The sequence below is a fragment of the Neodiprion virginianus genome, chromosome 1 (genome assembly GCF_021901495.1).
Source record: "Neodiprion virginianus isolate iyNeoVirg1 chromosome 1, iyNeoVirg1.1, whole genome shotgun sequence".
Classification (NCBI taxonomy): Eukaryota; Metazoa; Arthropoda; class Insecta; order Hymenoptera; family Diprionidae; genus Neodiprion; species Neodiprion virginianus.
In genome coordinates, this window is record NC_060877.1 from 19,423,470 (window position 1) to 19,441,860 (window position 18,391).

The following is an 18,391-nucleotide window of genomic DNA, read 5'->3' on the forward strand; positions in this document are numbered from 1 at the left end:
CAACAAAGTTGCAATTTCGATACATTTTTGATTACCAATAACCAAAATCAATTTCGTATATTTTGTTACGTTACTTTTTTCGCAAGAAGTATTCACAATTAGCACCAGCACAGATCGGCATAAGACCTCTCGTGTATTCAAAAGTGGCGCACAAAAACGGAAGTTAGCCAAAGAGCAAGACGAAAAGACAGAACAAGTGCTTGCAAAAACACGTAGCATATCGGAGTTTGTAACTGTCCGGCTTCGTACCGTTCGAGAAAATCCTTGTGAGCGAATGCTACAAAATGACCAAACAATTCTTGCAGATAAAGACTCCGTTGCTGAAGACGCCTACGAGTGTGACTTGATCGATTTGCAAGCAGGTGCGAGAGTTGTTGTGCCAAAACCAAACGGTACCGAGGCGGATGACCTATGGCCTGAACATACATCGGCAGAAATGGTCAATTCCTGGGCTGAAAGTGATTGTTCAGGTTTACAACACCAACACTATGATGATGACTCATTAAAATCACGCTCTGTGGAACAGAAGATTGAAGGCGATCGTGTTCGTAGATGCCGACTGGGTATGCTTGAACGAAAGACTCATAATGGAGAAACTATCAAGCGATCATGGTTATGTTTTTCGCCTGTGAATGGAAGGATTTACTGCTTCGTGTTTAAGCTTGTAGCTTCAACACACTCAAAATTCACCCACGGTAGTTTCTGCGATTGGAAGCATGCTGGTAGTCGGCTGGAAGATCACGAACAATCTAAGAATCACTTCAATGCTGTCATAGCTTTTGTACAACGTTCAAAAGACACAGGGCGGATAAACTTCGAGGTTACACAACAAGCGGAACAGGCACAGAAATACTGACGTAGTGTAATTAAATTTTCATCTGAACGTGGACTAGCGTTCCGTAGAGAGAATGGGATACTTGGATCCGCCTATAATGGAAATTATCTCTGGTTTATTGCAGCTTCTCGCCGAGTACGACGATTTTCTTAGACAACATATGCAAAAACACGGTAATCCAGGATGTGGCCACACAAATTATTCGTCACCAACAATTTGCGAAGAACTTATACAACTTATGGGAAACCAAGTGTTCAATAAAATTATTTCATGTATCAAAACCGCAACTCCAGTTGAACGGTTTGTTGAGTTCATGCCTAATCAAGGCTATAAAGCACAGGATATGTTCAACAGGTTAGTAAGATTTTATAAGGAGCATGGAATTGACATAAAAGATTGTCGTGGGCAATCCTACGACAATGCATCAGCTATGAGTGGAAGATATAACAGCTTGCAAGCGTTAGTAATGTCAGAGAATCGTTTAGCGGCATATATACCTTGTGCAGGGCACTCATTGAACTTGGTCGGGCTAGCAGCTGCTGAATGCTGTTTAGCCACAGTCACCTTTTTTGATTTTCTTGAGTAGATTTATGCATTTTTCACCGCATCAACTAACCGATATCAGGGATTGGTTGCGTCCCTTTAATCAACTAGCATTCAGACCTACGTGCTGAAACGGATAACGACAACACGCTGGTCGTGCAGGGCTGATGCCATAAAAGCATTTGTGAAGGGCTTTCCTCAAAATCGGGATACCCTGGCTAAAATTGCTGACGATCCGTAACAAACGTCTAGATCGCTTTCTAATGCAAACAGTCTATACGAGCGGATGTGTACATTAGAGAATGCTATATACTCAATTTTCTGATATGAGCGTCTGGATGGGGTGAATGGCACAAGTTTAGTCCTACAAGACCCAAAACTTGATTTGAATACGGCCGTTGCGTGTATGAAATCGCTAAAGAGTTTTGTTCAGGCCAAACGTGAGCGCTTCAACGAATACGAGCAGCGCGGTGTCAGCCTATCTGGAATAGCAGCATACATTCAAGCTCGTCAACGTCGCATTAATGTACGCCTCAATTCACTGGATTATGGCCAAGCGTCGGAAGTTGAGCTAACGGTTTCAGAAAAATTTCGGATTGAAAATTTCATACCACTCAAGTGACTTCTCGATTTGGATTCTTCAGTCAGCTGTACTATCTTAGCCACGAAGAGATTCAAGATGCGGCGATGCGCACCGTAAACATTCACGAGGATGATCTGGACCAATGCCTCGGCAACCAACTTATTCAATTCGTTGAGTTTAGTAAATTCTACAAAGATGAAAGAGGGGATAATATAAGTAACGAATAGTACCCATATGGATTGTTACTCGATAACGGGATCAAAGATAGGTTTCCTAACGTTGAAATTGCATTGCGAATGTATCTAGTTCTTGTGGTAGCAAACTGTAGTGGAGAGGGTTCATTTTCTAAACTGAAATATATAAAGAATAGACTTCGTACCACCATGACACAGGACCGACTGAACAATTTGACTATTATGAGTATCGAAAACGATATTTTGCAGGAAATGGACTTTCACCAGTTGATAGACAATTTTGCTTATCGCGAATCATGAAAGGTGCTTGGTCCCTGAGACCTGCAACCATTCTCTATAAAAGTATTATATGCCTATATATGTATATTATGTGTGTAATGTAATAATTATAAGTGAAAAAATCTGTTTTCAATTTCAACCATTTTCGCTAATATTGGTATTGAGATCTTAAAAATGAATTTTGGTAAAGTCCCATTTTCGTAGGTTTAATATTTGTAGATATAGAGAAAAATTTGGTTAGGTACGATGGAAATTACACAGGATTGTGGGCCTCCACAACTGTGCTGCCCAGGGCCCCCTGCTCTCTAAATCCGGCACCGCAGCAAGTGGAAGAGTCATAGTGTCTACTAATTTAAAAATCTCGCGTACATCCCAAAAACATCGGATCTATATCGAAAATCTTCGTGTATTCGTCTGCTGATTAGCTAATTACCCCTTGTTTTGCTATAATTGACCTTTTTCGCTGAACCCTTTAATTCACCCTTTTGTTTTGCATCTTTTTATTTATTATACTTGATTTTTTGGTAACAACTGCCGAGTTTTTTAGTTCTACATGGTCCCTGAAATATTTCTAAGCCTAAGAAAAGGATCTAATTTATTTATTTATATACTGAAAAAATGGCACATGTAACCAAATAGTCGAAATTCGTATTTATTCCCTAAAAAAAGCATGTTCTCCTAATTTACCAAGAACATCCGAATGCTAATTTTTACACAAACTTAATACACACCAAAAAATTTTATAGATTATTTTCAAAATTTTTCTTCTTGTTTGTTCGCCATATTGGATCCACCGATTTAAATTTTCAAATTTCAAGTTCAGATTCGTAATAAGCGATCCCAAAAGCCCGTGCATGCAAAATTTCAAGTGAATTATCTGTCAGGAAAAATGGTGACAGCCGTAGGATTTAGTGAGCGGCTACCGAAACCTACTCTACGTCCAGCCAAGGTGTTATTTGGCTACTTTAGGGTTTATACACGCCGTTTATGCACTTACGTGTCACTACTCCCAATGCAAGAAAGGGTAGCAGAAGGGAAGTATCGGTTTTAAGGGAGGTAGACGATCTGAATGGTACAGTTGATTTGTTGTTAAAGGTATAGTAGTTGAATTGTAACAGTGATCAATGTGAAGGAGTCGATTTGAGGGAAGGAACTTGGATTGGCATGACAAGATATACTTATGAGTGACTTGTGCGAAAGCAAGTATGAAAGTGACGAGTGTAGAGAAGGTAGGAGACTCGTTAGTTGCAGCTTAGAGATGTATCTGCTGACTCGGTGAAGATAAGAAGAGGACGCAGGATGTAAAGTGACTATAAGGCTGTGGAAAAAAAATTTGCGGTCTGGAGGACGGAACACATAAAAATAAAGAAAAAAAACTTATATCCCAAATTCTTTTTTCTACGACATTAATTTTCCACGATATTTGAAAATAATTACAATAGGTAGTAAGTATGTAAACTTATGGTGCGGAATTATTGATGAGAAATCAATTGGCGCTTTCTTCATCAATGATACATTGGATGGAGAACAAACATACTGACGTTTTTCAGATCAACAATTGCCGGGACTGACTAAAGATTTGGATTTTGAAACAAGTTGAAGTATGCGGTTTCAGAACGATACTTTTCCGGCTCACAATCAGTATTCAAAGTTATATAGACAGATATTGAATCATGATTAATAACAATCACTGGAATGACAGAGCGTACCGGTACATTAGACTGTTAGGTCACCAGATCTTACACGTCGTGATTTTTTTATGAGGCTACTTCCGAAAAGAGTTGATACTACGACACTACTACTCCAGAGGACATTTAATACGCTGTCATGCATCTTTTATAATTCGTCTTAAAAAGTGTATTCAAATTATCGGGCATAATTATGAGCATGTATTGAATTATAATTATTTCATCGTTTACTGTTTTATAGTATACCGATTTTATTAATTTTAGATTAATTTCAGATTCATTATTATTTTCTTTTAAATTAATTGTAGAGAAAGAAAAAATAATATGCGATTAAAGTTTTTTATTTTTTCCTATAAAATGCAAATCTGTAAACAAAAGTATACGTTCTTAGTAATAAAAAAAAAAAAACAACAATCCTGATCTCCAAATGACCTTGCAAACCACCACCAAATAAAAAGTACGTTTCCCCTTTTGAACTAGGAGACTTTTATTCCATACATTTTTTTCTAAAATATGTTGTTCTTAGGATATTGTGCTGTGTCAACTTCAATAGATCCTCCTGCATAATGTATTTTTTCTTTGTTTTTCATTTTCCAAAATGTTTCGTTATTTAGCTTGTAAATTTCATCATTGCCATTCCAGAATAAGAAAATTTGATGAATTTTCAATGTTATTAGTAATTGAACCATAGATTTTTGTACAGTCGTACATCAGTTTTCATTTCTGTGGCATGATAAATGATTGCACAACTGTTTATCAACGTATGATAGAATAGACAAAAAATCGTTGACGTTTGTCCGCATACTAGTTTTTAGTTTGCAAATTTAGAAATTTCTCCACAAACCAGAACTGTGAGAAAAGTTGCAATTATATTAATGAGACGACTGAACGAGGGTTCTCTATTGAGTGTGTTTATTACAGGTTTGCTAACTATATAGGCAGAATGACGACTGATGGCGTACGCAACATATCATATGATCTGTATTTTGTAACCCGCAATCACTATTTGTGTAACGATAACATTCGAATACTAAAGAAAATTGAGGTTAAGCGCCAGGTAACTAACGGAAAAGCAAGTAAGCAATACAGGAAGGGAAAGGTGACTCGGTAGCTCAGTATTTGGCAGAGGAGAACGTAGGTAGGCCGGGAGGGAAAGGTTTAGCCACACTTTTATAAATCCCAAATGGGGAGGGGCGATAAATATTAATCGATTTTTTCGGAGGAAATAGAACGGTGTTTCGAAGTTTCTCGGCTCTTACAAAAACCTCTCAACAGTAATTAATTTCAAACAGAAACAAACGCAACGCTAGAGTCATAGAGACTAGAGGTAAGGAGGCCGAACGCATATGGCGGAATCGTCGAAAAGTGGATCGTGAAAGCGATGAAAGATCTTGTAGTTCGGGATGTATCCGCAAGCGATACCAGCGCCTGGTTACGAATAGGATACATACGTGAGATCGGTTTTGGTAGCGCTGCCAGGCGGGTAAAATCCGCGGATTGTTGATCACTTTCCCAGTCCATTTTGCCAGCATTGCGTTCGGCCTCCTTACCTCTAGTCTCCATGGCTAGAGTATTAGAAGCGATACAAACGGTTCGCCGTAAACTCCACATGAACGAATCGCTTAACACAAAAGGAATACTGTAGTAATATTAGACCCTACAACGCGACATACCTAGGTCCGAGGGAATTTCTTGCAATAACAAACATAGAGTATATGCTAAATAGGGGAAGGGGTTAAATCATAATTGACGATTTGCGACATCACCCTTAAAGCTACGAGAATCTAAGACCTAGCGAGGCATCACATATAAGGAGACGGATAGACAGCTATATACCAGGCCAAATAACTCGATGCGATACAGAATAACGATTGAACGCTGAACCCAATCTAAACACGGAAGAAAAGAGAAATAACTGATAGGAATATCGAACGCGGTGTATAAGGCGCAGAGCGACGTGAGCTCTGATTATTTCTTAAAATCGGTAACAAGAAGACTTAGTAGCTGATTAAAATCTAGGTAAGGTGTGCGACATGAGCTTACCACAAAATAATCGATAAATCATACAGATAATAGCCTCATAGAATACGTGGGCGACCTAGCAAACAACGCACGCTGGACGACCGGTGTCGGTGAGGGATACGCGCGGGCGCGAGCCGGCATGATAACACAATACCAGTTTATACCTTGCGTCACTTCGTTTCCCGAGATTACTCAGAAAGAGGACCTAGTTTCTGACAACTAAACTTACGTATCTACAGTTTAGCACGCGACGCGAAATAATTCCTACTATAATTATGTCAAGGTTGACAAATAATGCAAAGTTAAATTCGGAAACACAACTACAGCAAACAAAATCTACCTCACTCGCGTCGCAACAGATTCGGATTATAGGTACGCGGAAAGTTAATGCAAGAGGCAAGAGTGAAATTCGAAAACATGAAAATAGTAAATTCTGGACAACTCATCGGCATGGTCAATTAGAGTATCAATCAAGATTTTTTGTAAAAGTACATGACGAAATACGCAATAGCATTTTTTCAGAATTTTTCGAACCAGCATATCTGAAGTATGATTTAAACACTAGAAACTGCCAAAAACCCCCGCTTTCTAAAAGCTGAAAAAATTCAAAAAAATCTTGTGAAATATAACATAGGAACTAGAGTACTCGTGACTCTTCAATGTCTTTCCTTCTGAATAAGTAAAACTTGAAATGAGTCCAACAAAATACTTAAAACTATTTTACTTCTTAAATAGACACCAGTCACCGATATGAATTTCATCACAGACTTTGATGAAAACAATACTTTCATCATTAACATTACTATTCGTTCGTTTCTTTATACAATTTTTTGTTGACTCAGAATCTCGAACTCTCTGTAACCGATCACTGCTTAAACTAAATGAATTTGTATTAAATAACCAACAAAGGGACGATTTTCTTACTGCTAACTCATTCTTCCTCTGATCTCTGACTACAACGAAAGGACTCCTCGAATGAAGTTGGATTTTTCTCGAGATTTCTCGTAGGTTTTCAAATCCAGACCACCTTGTACATTTGAGAGAGTGCTTAAATCCTCACATAGTTCTTGTTGATCATTCTCTTGATCTGTTTTTATATCGTTATCTATCGCTTCATCGTCAGTATCGATATCCTCAAAATCATCAGAGACGATTTCTAATAATTTAGGAGATATTTCATCACCAGCCTCGGAATTCACGTTCATGTCTACAGATATAACTTTTAAAAATGCATTCTTTTTGGCGTTTTCTATCTTCCTGATATCATCTGTATTACTTCGGTAACAAGCACCCCTCATTTTCTCGATTCTTACTCATTCCAGCTGAGTAACTGACTTTTTATACGCATTCCCTTCAACAACCTTGGATCACCATCATAAGGTAAGCCAAGTACTGTGATCCCCTCTTTTTGCAAACATTCAACAATATATGCCCATCGTTTCGGGACATCATCGTAAGAGAACTTATTGTTTATGCCGAATAAACAAAGAAAAAAAGTTGGGGCACTATGTGTTAGAGATTGAGCAATTATTACATATGCTAAACTAGATATAGTACCAATCTCAAAGCTTTCTTGTATCTTCCGAGCAGAGGTGGCTTCGTAAACACCTGAAATCGGTAGCCCTCATTTATTTAACGGTAATACGAAACCGACAAACTGATTGGAAATACTGCCATATTATATACGTCCTGTGATGCGAGTCGCATCTTCGCTAAACTAAACGGTCAATGTTAAATTTCTTGAAATTAGAAATTCCTTCAACTCTTTCGCTCGCACCGCACCTTCTATAATATTACATCTATTTTCAGACATTACTCTAGTGATTGTTCACAGAGATGGTATCGGTAAATTAGCGTCAAGTGTTTCATATAACATTCTACCACCTATAGTGAATACGTAAGTACAGAAAAGCTTCAATATTCCATCATATCTTCTACCTTGCACTTTTGTCTTGCATTGTTTTTCAGCACTCTCAAATAATTTCGTAAGAAATTCAGTATTTATTGGCTCGTTTTCAACACCTTTTGTGATTTGACAAAATTCGATCAAAAACGTATCACTTAAATTTTGTTTTTTTCGATTAGTAATTGAACTTGAGTCAAAACTGGAAATAACTAAAAAGCAGTTATTCGAGCTTGAGTCGAGTCTACTGATGAATGCAATTTTTTAATATTACGATAAATCCTTGAGTACTTTCCTTTACGAACTTTTATTGAGATGTTTTTGTCGAGACAGTCCGTCCGATGACTATCTCGTCTTAAGACATCCACAATTTCTTCTGATCATAGAGAATATTGAAAGAACTGGAAATGAATTCTGCTGAAGTTGATGGAGAATCTAACGACGTCAAATTCGTCCCCTAAGCTGTACCTGCGATGGTGGTCGATTCATACATTTCATCTCCTAAATTTAAAAAATAATTGAATAGTTATATAATAAAAACGAAAAACCGTTGAATAAATAAAACAATTTACCTGATTTATTCCCAGATGCATTACTAATTGTAAATGATAGTATTTCCGACGTTTCCTCGGATGTTTCGATGGCGTCCATTCCTTCTTGACCTTTGTCCTCGCCTTTTTCTGGTGAATGTGAGATTAGGATGAACTCAGACATTTTGTGGTTTGGCGGTCTTTCCTCAGTTGGATTTGATACAACGTCGACAGTGTTTGATTCTTTTGATGTATTGCATTTGGATGCTCGAAGGATCTCTACGATAGAAATGTTTTTTCGTTTTCTGGATCTCTCAGTTGCAACGTTTCTATGAGTTTTCACATGTCTCCGAAAATATGATAGAACCCGATTTGATCCCTGTCCTCCAATGTGTCCACATTTTGTGAATTTCTTACAAATGAACACTCAGGATATTTGATCTTTGCCTGGTAAGTGTACGACTTTGGAAAGCCATCTTCTCCATAATTCTCACTCACTGAGACTCGAATATCAAGATCTCGTACAGAAATTTCCTCAGTATTGTTCTCGATATTTTCTCCATCGCCATTCTCCAAAATGTTTTTCACCACTTTCGATAAAGTTTTCCGCTCTTTCTCAGTATCACCTTTTTCTTTCTGCTCTGAAGAATTCGCTCGAGAATTCAAGCTGGATGTCGTTGACGAAGCAAATAATTTTTAAATAGGACATTTTTGTTGCGGAGCAATAGGACTTTCCGGTATTTTCCAAAATTCCATGAGTTTCTATTCCACAATTTTGGCGAGTTCCAGAAGTAAATGCTTGTCTCCCATGAGGAATCGATACTTTGATGGAGAAGTGTGGTAGCTGTGATAAAAATTTTCTCGTTGGTCCTCTTGTTTCAAGAACAATTGCATATCATCTCGAGCAAAATTTTCCGTATCCCTGATTCTATCCTCAGAAATGTGACGAAATGCCATTGGGATGAGAAAATTATCCAAGCGTAGAATATTTTCAACGTAAGGAGGAATCACTGACAACTATTCAGCTTCTAATAATTTCGAAAAGTAATCTGAGCGGGAAAGTTGCTCTGTGTTGTCTTGAAATGAAGCGCTATCGCGTTTCCTCTTTTCTTCTCACTTTTCCTCGTCTTCCATTTTTTTATTACACTTAGGGCTTCAATTCGCTGAGAACCAACTGAAAAAAGTACTTTTGACAAACAAAATATGATTTCCGTACTCAATTGTGATTTATAAAAAAATTGCTAGGAGTACTATAAACAGCTTAACCGGTAGAAAAATTATCCACGAAGAGAAATTTTTTCGAATTATTATTCAATTTCCATAATTAATCTAAAAAGAAAAAAATTCACCGAGACAAAACGTAAACTGAATAATTGGAATTTCTCACAAGAATTTTATTCTTAAATATTTTAAACTTATAAACCTAATATCCCTTGAATTTACTTACTATGCAATATTTAATTTTATAACAAAGTAGAAATATTTAAATACTTACCAATAATATTGACTCAAAACTGTTCTTATAATACAAATATACGTCAAAATGCGTATAATATAAAAGAGATAGGTTACGATTTACGAGCTATAAAGAAACACCCGCGTAACTCTGTTGCGCTCGCCGAGACGCTCGCTGTCACGAACAAACGTCAACTGGTGTTTTACGAACAAAGTCTCTGATCTCTGCCCGAGCCACGTTTGAACGGGTTTTCAGTTTTACATAGTCAAAATGTATCTATATACATAGACGTTGGATAAATGCATACAAATGCTTGCTTAGTTGGAAAGTGGATGAGTGATTCCCAGTGATTCCCGAAATCACATGATTCTTTTGGTGATTTCCCATGATTTCCTATACATTTTAAGAAATCGCGAGGAAATCAGGAATCATGCGATTCGAGCGATTTCTAGCGACCACTAGCGATTCCCTGTCTGATTTCGGATGAGATGGTTCAATGATTCCTTAAGTGACCAGTCCCTTGGTGTTGCCAATGTAACTGTCTAGTGTAAAAAATTAGCCGTCTCAGATTCATTGTCCCCAAGTGTACGTACATATGAGTCAAATGACATGAAAGGCCCGTGAAGTGCAAAATTTGTATTCCCGCATACTTCGTGAAATTATTCCCACATAACGACAAATTCGAGTTTTAATAATATTTTGTACAAAACTTTGTCGTGCAGAAAAAAATCAGTAAAAGTGATCAGGCAAAAATTAAAAACTTCACAATGGAATCATTTTTGTTTGCTAGTTAGCAATTCGCTCATTCAATATTAGGAAACTGCTAATCTTTGATAGTGACGAAATTACAAGCAACACAACAAAACAGTTAATTGGCGAAGGTGCTTCTCAAATCGAAGTTTTCGTAAAGTTATTACAGAAACATATTATGTGTTGCACGTGCGAATGGGCGATATCTGATCACAGTCGTTCAAATATCAGCTCAGTTTCGCGATTGACACATAATACACCGAGGGGGTAACTACTCGAAAATATGGTGTCCCAAGCATTTCACATTTCAGAAGTATTTCATGGTATTTCATAGAATTTTGTGGTATTTCATGGAATTTCACAGGCATTTCATAGAATTTCACGTGCATTTCATGTCACCGCATACAGTTTCACCCGATTTTTCGTCATCCACAATTGATATTGGTGATATGATCTCAATTTGAAGAAAGAAAACTCAAAGAAAAAAAACACAATTTAGTTCACGAAATATATTGTTCATTAGAAAAATATTGTCTTTCGGTTGTAGAACACTATGCAGGTTAAATTTTGGCGTAGCACGGTCCGATTATTTATTTAATTATTTTTTTATTTATTTAATAAATAAACAATCGGCCATGCTACGCCAAAATTCAACCTGAATGGTGTTCTACAATCGAAAGTCAACGTTGGTAATTTTTTTCAGAATTTTTCGATCATGCGTTTGACTTTTCCCTCTGGCCGCCGACGGTTGATTAATTACTTAAATTATTAATTACATTATTAATTACATTAAATAATCAAATGAATTAATTAATAATCAACGAAGCCGCGCTACGCCAAAGTTGAAACGGGGCCGTGTTCAATGTGTACAATCGAAAGATAATATTAGTAATTTTTTCAGAATATTTTGATCAGGATCACACGAATTTCGTACCATTTCAAAAGCTGTTCAGACGCATTTCACAGCATTTCATACATATTTCATACGCATTTCACAGCATTTCACAGTATTCCATACCATTTCAAAAGCATTTCATTGGATTTCATAGTCGACTGTTCCAACAATTTCACGAGTGGTTACCCCCTCGTAATATACCTACTGTTATATCACTTTATAAACTACGTTTTTCAACACCTGTTGGAAAATTGGATTTTCGAAGCCTGTAAAAAGTGCTAAGTGTCTCATTTCTGGACAGTACTGTATTTCAACGTTGGTGCATACGCATAATTGAAATGCGATATTTCACACACTAAAGCTTTCTTGGGTGCGTGCGCACTTTCAGACTATTCAATTTCACGCACTGCGTCATTAAGCGTAAGTTACCTGACACCAAGTGCGCGCACTATCAGTGGCATCTTCTATATGTTTACTAAAGACAAGTGCACTTGGACAGTAGTACTAATGCTTGATTAATAAAACTTACCATGTCTTTGACAGCAAGAAATATAATTCCGATTCTTAAGAGAAATTTTTATCCATGCATACTAGGGTGGTCCTTATTTGGGGTGTTGATGAATTTCGACAAGTGCGCCCCCTAGACACGTTCGAAATAAATGAACAAAAAATGTGTGCGAAAACGGAGCGCTGTAGTCCAATTAGAAGACGTGCCTCTAAGCTCGTTTTGTTTTTCATTTGAATAACATGGGATTTTTAGACTACTTCAATCATTATGTTTCAAAAAATTCTTTTTACACATAAATCTGTTGTTCATGGGTACAACTACGCGTATATTTTTCCACAAGTCGTTATCACAACCTTTACGCCCCCCATCCCCCTGATATTATACACGACGGCAAATTGATCAACGTGAGAATACCTCTTTTTAGCCGCTTGGTGCTTGACAGTATTTCACCAATTAAAAGGCAGTCTTATTTACGTCATAAGTTTGTAAAAAAAAATAATTGTACATGTGGGAAAAAATATGTATTTCAATTAGTGTATTTAAAAACACATCGTTTATACTTTATACTTTTTTAAAAAGTAACAATTAAAATTAAAATGTTTTGATCGCCGTCTGTTTTTCTGGATCGGGAAAGATTTTACGATATTCCGAGATCCAAACAACAGATTTATGTGAAAAAAGAATTTTTTGCGTTCATGGGGACAACTCAAAAACATAATGACTGAAGTAGTCTGAAAATCCCATGTTATTCAAATGAAAAACAAAACGAGCTTATAGGCACGTCTTCTAATTGGACTACAGCGCTCCGTTTTCGCACACATTTTTTTAAATTTATTTCAAACGTGTCTAGGGGGCGCACTTATCGGAATTCGTCAACACCCCAAATAAGGACCACCCTAATGCATACTAAAAATCTGAAAATCGAACCTACGGAATGTTATCATACTCTGCGATAAAAATCACAAAATTTATCCAGTTGAGACTTACCGAAAAATGCGTACTTTATCTCTTTTTTGTTTACAGTTGAAGAAGGCCGTGAAGCTAAGAACACGGTGACCATTATTCGGGAGCTGATTAGAAAGGAAGGATTGTAAGTTCCCTTAAACCTACGTTATTTTTGAAATAATAGATAAGTGTACATATCCTAATCTCAAAGCGATTACAAGTCCTTACAATATCATTCAAGATACTAAAAAATATTCGTTATGTTTGTTACAAAATACAATGGTAATAATACAAACCCAGGATGTTTTCAGATTAGTTTTTTGGTTGCAAATGTGAAAGCAGGTATCTATTGAGCACATATTGCAAAACAATTCTTGGAATATTTTTGTACTTTATCTATTACAACAAGAAAGATTACGTATGTATAGAAGACAGTGTTTGACCGTGGTCAACTGCACTGAACACGCTACCATAATAGAGAGGAAGCGTATCGACAGATATTGCGCCATGTGTAGTTTTTTCTTCGTATTATCGCATTACGTACCTAGGCCGACCTCCGGGCATAGTATAACCCACAGTGTAAGAAGCCAGATGTGCTTGATAGAGGACCGATTTTCGTACAATTTTGTACATTTTTGAGCATTTCGCTAGTTAACGTCCCGGCCAAGCACAGTACGCCTACGGCGCCGCCGCGCGACCTACGCTTGCATGCATACACGGTGAGTACACACACTGAACTATAATATAACTGGACGTGCTCCGATGCTTCGACGCGAGCCGAGAGAGATGGCGTCATGAAGTAATTCCAGTAAACAAAAATTCACTGTATTTCTGAACCGTAGATATTTTGACCGTGGTGATGGCTGAATTTTTTGCAGATGCTTTACGATACAGCGACGAACGCATGCGCGACGCCATAAGACAGAGACAAAACTGCATCATGACGCTATTCCCTCGGCTCGCTGCCTGTCTACACCTTAGAATAGCAAACGCACGTTCCAGGTACATTAAAGTTCAGTACCTACACAACATAACATAACCTGAACTACACCTTACGAATCGTGGTGGAACATTTTGATCTATTGTATAAATATTCCGTATTTTCGAATCACCGAAGACCGTCAAGTTATTGTGGGTGGTTAAAATTTCGCAAGAACAATAAAATGTTCCAATTCAAGTATAAGGCTATAATTATTATCAAATCTTAGATACGATTAGAATAAATAAACACGCATATATCAGTCGACGTCATGTGCGTTCCATGTGTATTCTTATAACGTCTAACCGATTTCGAGATATTTTAACGGTTTAAAATCGACCACTTGTTGTGACATCAACTGACGGAATATTTCTCTTGGTTCATCCAAAAAGCTACGCTGTCGTACACCTGATTACTTAAGCCGTGATATAGCCATTGAAAAAGTGTCATCTATCAAGAATTCGACAGGTTGTAAATGTGAATCTTCATTGATCTGTTAGTTGATGTTAATTGTGATTTTGAATGACTTTTGAAATCACATTTTTTGAATTTGTAGTTCGGAAATGAGTATTCTGATATAAGCATAATGTTCTGCTGTAGGCTCAAAGTTTGTCGACTGCTGACGTAGTAATTATTCTATAACATGTTCAAGATTTTACGATTGTTTATAATGTTATAAGAGATAATAAAGTTTATTTATTTTTTCGTCAAGTATACCATTCACATGCAGCAAAGTCTCCTGTATTGTTATAGTCATAATTATGATAGTGCCACTATGAAATTTTACAAAATAAACTTTTTATCTACGTCTACCAATTATTAGTTCGAAATAATTTCTAAAATACGAAAAAAAATTCCGCCTATCGAAATCTGCGTTATACTAAAAAATGCGGACGGTCCAAGATACAGGAACCATAGACTGTTTATCATTTTTCAAAATAGAAAAGTATAACCTCAAGTGAGTAATATTTGTGAAAACATATGAATACTTGACACGTTTTTCGTGAGGGTCTGTTCACCGCAAAAAAAAGTGTAACGATTTGAAAACATCCAAGGTACAACACTCTTCCGCACGATAAATCACCAGATGGGTAAACTCAGTGTGTGAGTTTCGAATATTGACAAAGAGTAACGAGTAAAGAGTAAAGATTGAGCAACGTTAGGTGCTAAATCGCAACGAATATTTTTGATAAATAAATCTTGTATTATGCGACTTATTTTCCATAGGCAGCGTGTTTCAGTCGCTAACGTTACGCTTATGGTGTACCTTACAGAACGTACATATGCGCATACGTATAGTATGTATGTCACGAAGGCGAAATGTCAACAGATAGACTTTTGGAATCTCACCAAAGTCTCCGCAGTTCTTTTCACCACGATGTTGGTTCCGCAGGTTGAGACTCGTACTAAATGGTGGATTATAAAAATTCTGGACGTTCTTTACAGCTCGACATTGTACAGAGGAATGATACCGGTACTTCAGAGTCTCTGCGCCAGTAACTTTGTCTACTTTTACACTTTCCACGGCCTCAAGATCTTGCGAAGCTCTAGGGGACAGAATGCTGGAAATGATCTGCTTATGGCTTCAATCGCTGGTAAAGTAGTATTTTTAACCACTCTTTGAAAATCATTAATTGTGATGCCAATTTCTAATGATGGTTCCAAATTACAGTTTTAAAAATGCTGACGACTGATCCAATCTTCCGAAATAACTGCCACAACGTTAATAAATGTTTCAAAACTTGAGCCGGCCGAATTTATTTCTTATGCTCCTTGACCCAAAAATTTTATACGACGGCAACGTTAATGTTTCAAAATACGTATAATCATAATAATAACAGTTTTCATCACATTGAATTCCGATAACAGAATAATTTTATGATCTACCAATAATACTTTCCCATGTGAAGTAGCCTCGACTGTCTATAATGTATGCGCGGGGATTTCTTGAAATGACTTTGACTATAGTTACAACATTTAAATCAAAAGTTTGGGACTTTTCCAGATCTCAATTTATCTAATACGAATGAAACGAGAAAAATGATGAGTACAAACATACACTAAAAATCCAAAAACGTGAACTTGGGGTCTAGAATCGTGGTTGAAATTTTTGAGCATAGAATGTAGAATATCGTGTGTACCTTACTCTCTAACCTTGACCGTTAGTGCCTTACGGCAGTTGAGGTTTGTCTGAATCTGTGTCTTCGCAATCTTTCTACAAAGATGCTAATTCCAATTATATGTGTTCAACGCATGGTTACAAAATTGTAACAACAATAGGATTGAATCAATATTGCAGTTACAGAAGAACATTTTAGCGGCAACTAGAGAATGATTTAGTGCAGATCTCCCGAATTTGATTCTGACCGATTCCAGGTTATCAATGTCACGGGACGTGCAGGTTAAATAAATAATTGACGATTGGCGACCCAAAAGGACTGTTACATTACAACGTTTCAAAAAAAATTGCTAGTCCTTCTTGACCTTTCTCGACTAAAACTTGACTAAAAGTCAAATAGATGGTAGCAGACAACGCTGGTCGGCTTGCATCGGTCAGAATCCATCTCGGGAGTGTACAAGACTCGATCATCAATATGAGATTTATTTAGTACTGGGATTTGAATACGAAAAAGTCTATGATGTTCGGTTACATTCAATAGCTGTGCAATCGCTAAAATTACGATGCAATTGAGAATTATAGGCAAGCAGGTCTAATAAAAGTAGAAAGAATGACCAATGAATAATGTATAGCAGAAACATTCCTTGAAAGTTAACGATATGAACAATGCGTCGCCGGCAGACAGGCAACCGAAATTACATCTAGGGTACTTACTGCATGTATGAAGTAACTTCGGTTTCCTATCTGCCGGAAAATCGTCGTTCAAATCGTTGACATTTAAAGAATCCTCCTGGCATGCAGTCGTTAAATTAAAAATTGCATATAAAGCTAAACATCAAAAAGGTCCTGGCGAATGGCCCCATCCTCATGGGAAAAACCCTCAACTTGCGTATAAATTAGTACCCCCAACTCGTAGATAATGCTAAATTCAAATAAGAACAAAGTTGAGGGTGCGAATTTATACCACACTTGAGGGTTTTTCCCGTAAAGACAGTGCTGTGGAAATAGTTCTTTGGTAGCATGAAAAATTCGTCGAATGAAGGTCAAACAATTTAATTTATATAACATGTAAAATCAACCATTCGGTTGGGCCCCGCCGACCATCTTCCGGAAATAAGAGTCAACCTTTTTGGCTTAGATGTTAATTAAACGCCATGATGGAAGGAAGTAATTTCCTTCATTCGACGAATTTTTCATTCTACAAAACTACCTGGTCACGAACAACTTCCAAAGAAATAGTTCTTTGACAGAATATAAATTTGACGTAAATGCTAATTCCCAATTAATGTTGTAATTGACCCTGCTCTCAGGTATAATTAACGTTTTAACGACAACTCCACTGTGGGTCGTCAACACAAGGCTAAAGATGAAAGGAATTGAATCTCACCACGAACACAACAGGACCAACTTCGATACACTTTACGGTGAGAATTTTACTTTCTTAAAAAGAAATATCTCCTCTAAGAGCCTGATGCGAGTCAAGATGGGTATACGTGAATTCCGTCCTCAATCAAGAACTTTGATAACATTTCAATCTTGATCGCGATGGAACGTGAAATAAAATTTATTGGATCCCCATCACTTCTGTTTCCTTATTTGTGAAAGAATGATAGAAAACAGATAAAAATATATTTTTCTACTACTGTCTTATTCAATTGCCGTCTATGTATATTGAACATGAAGGACAAATGAGAACTTCAACATAATTTTGCCATTTTGTGATGAAGTATCTTTTATTATTAAACGTTTCCCCAAATTTTCAAGGTGCACCTTGATGGTACAGGGAAACGACGTTCCGAGTTTTTTATGTAATAGCGATTTTTATTAAATCCATTGTTTCACTCTCTTGAGGTAAATAAAAAAAAAAGTAGTACGTCACGATAAAAATTTTCCAACTCTTCTGTTGGTTCTGGTAATCCATTGGATTTTTCGTGCTTCATTGCAAGAATATTGGCATTTTCACCCTAAATTTGTAATCGGCGATTCAACAATGCAGAGTGTGTGGTTTGTTATATTTCGCTCCTCGTTCTCGAGATTAACAGTGCAGTACCGCTACTTGCCACCATATGATGTCACGTTCAGAGCTCGTCTCCTGCGTCATAACTTCTCGTCTTCATTACGGGTCTCGACGGCCGTAGGCGTCAGTTTTTGAGAGTTGTGCA

General features: G+C 37.1%; 1 protein-coding gene across 5 annotated transcripts in view; it reads left to right on the top strand.

Annotated features, from left to right (window-relative positions):
• Nucleotides 1–18,391, top strand: part of LOC124296949 (peroxisomal membrane protein PMP34) — a 32,245-nt gene that overhangs the window by 3,134 nt on the left and 10,720 nt on the right. For all 5 annotated transcript variants that reach the window (XM_046747442.1, XM_046747469.1, XM_046747452.1 and 2 more), the window contains 3 exons: nucleotides 13,210–13,276; nucleotides 15,557–15,705; nucleotides 17,540–17,653. In XM_046747442.1, coding sequence (XP_046603398.1) covers nucleotides 13,210–13,276; nucleotides 15,557–15,705; nucleotides 17,540–17,653 — 330 coding nt within the window. The remainder of the gene's footprint in view (nucleotides 1–13,209; nucleotides 13,277–15,556; nucleotides 15,706–17,539; nucleotides 17,654–18,391) is intronic.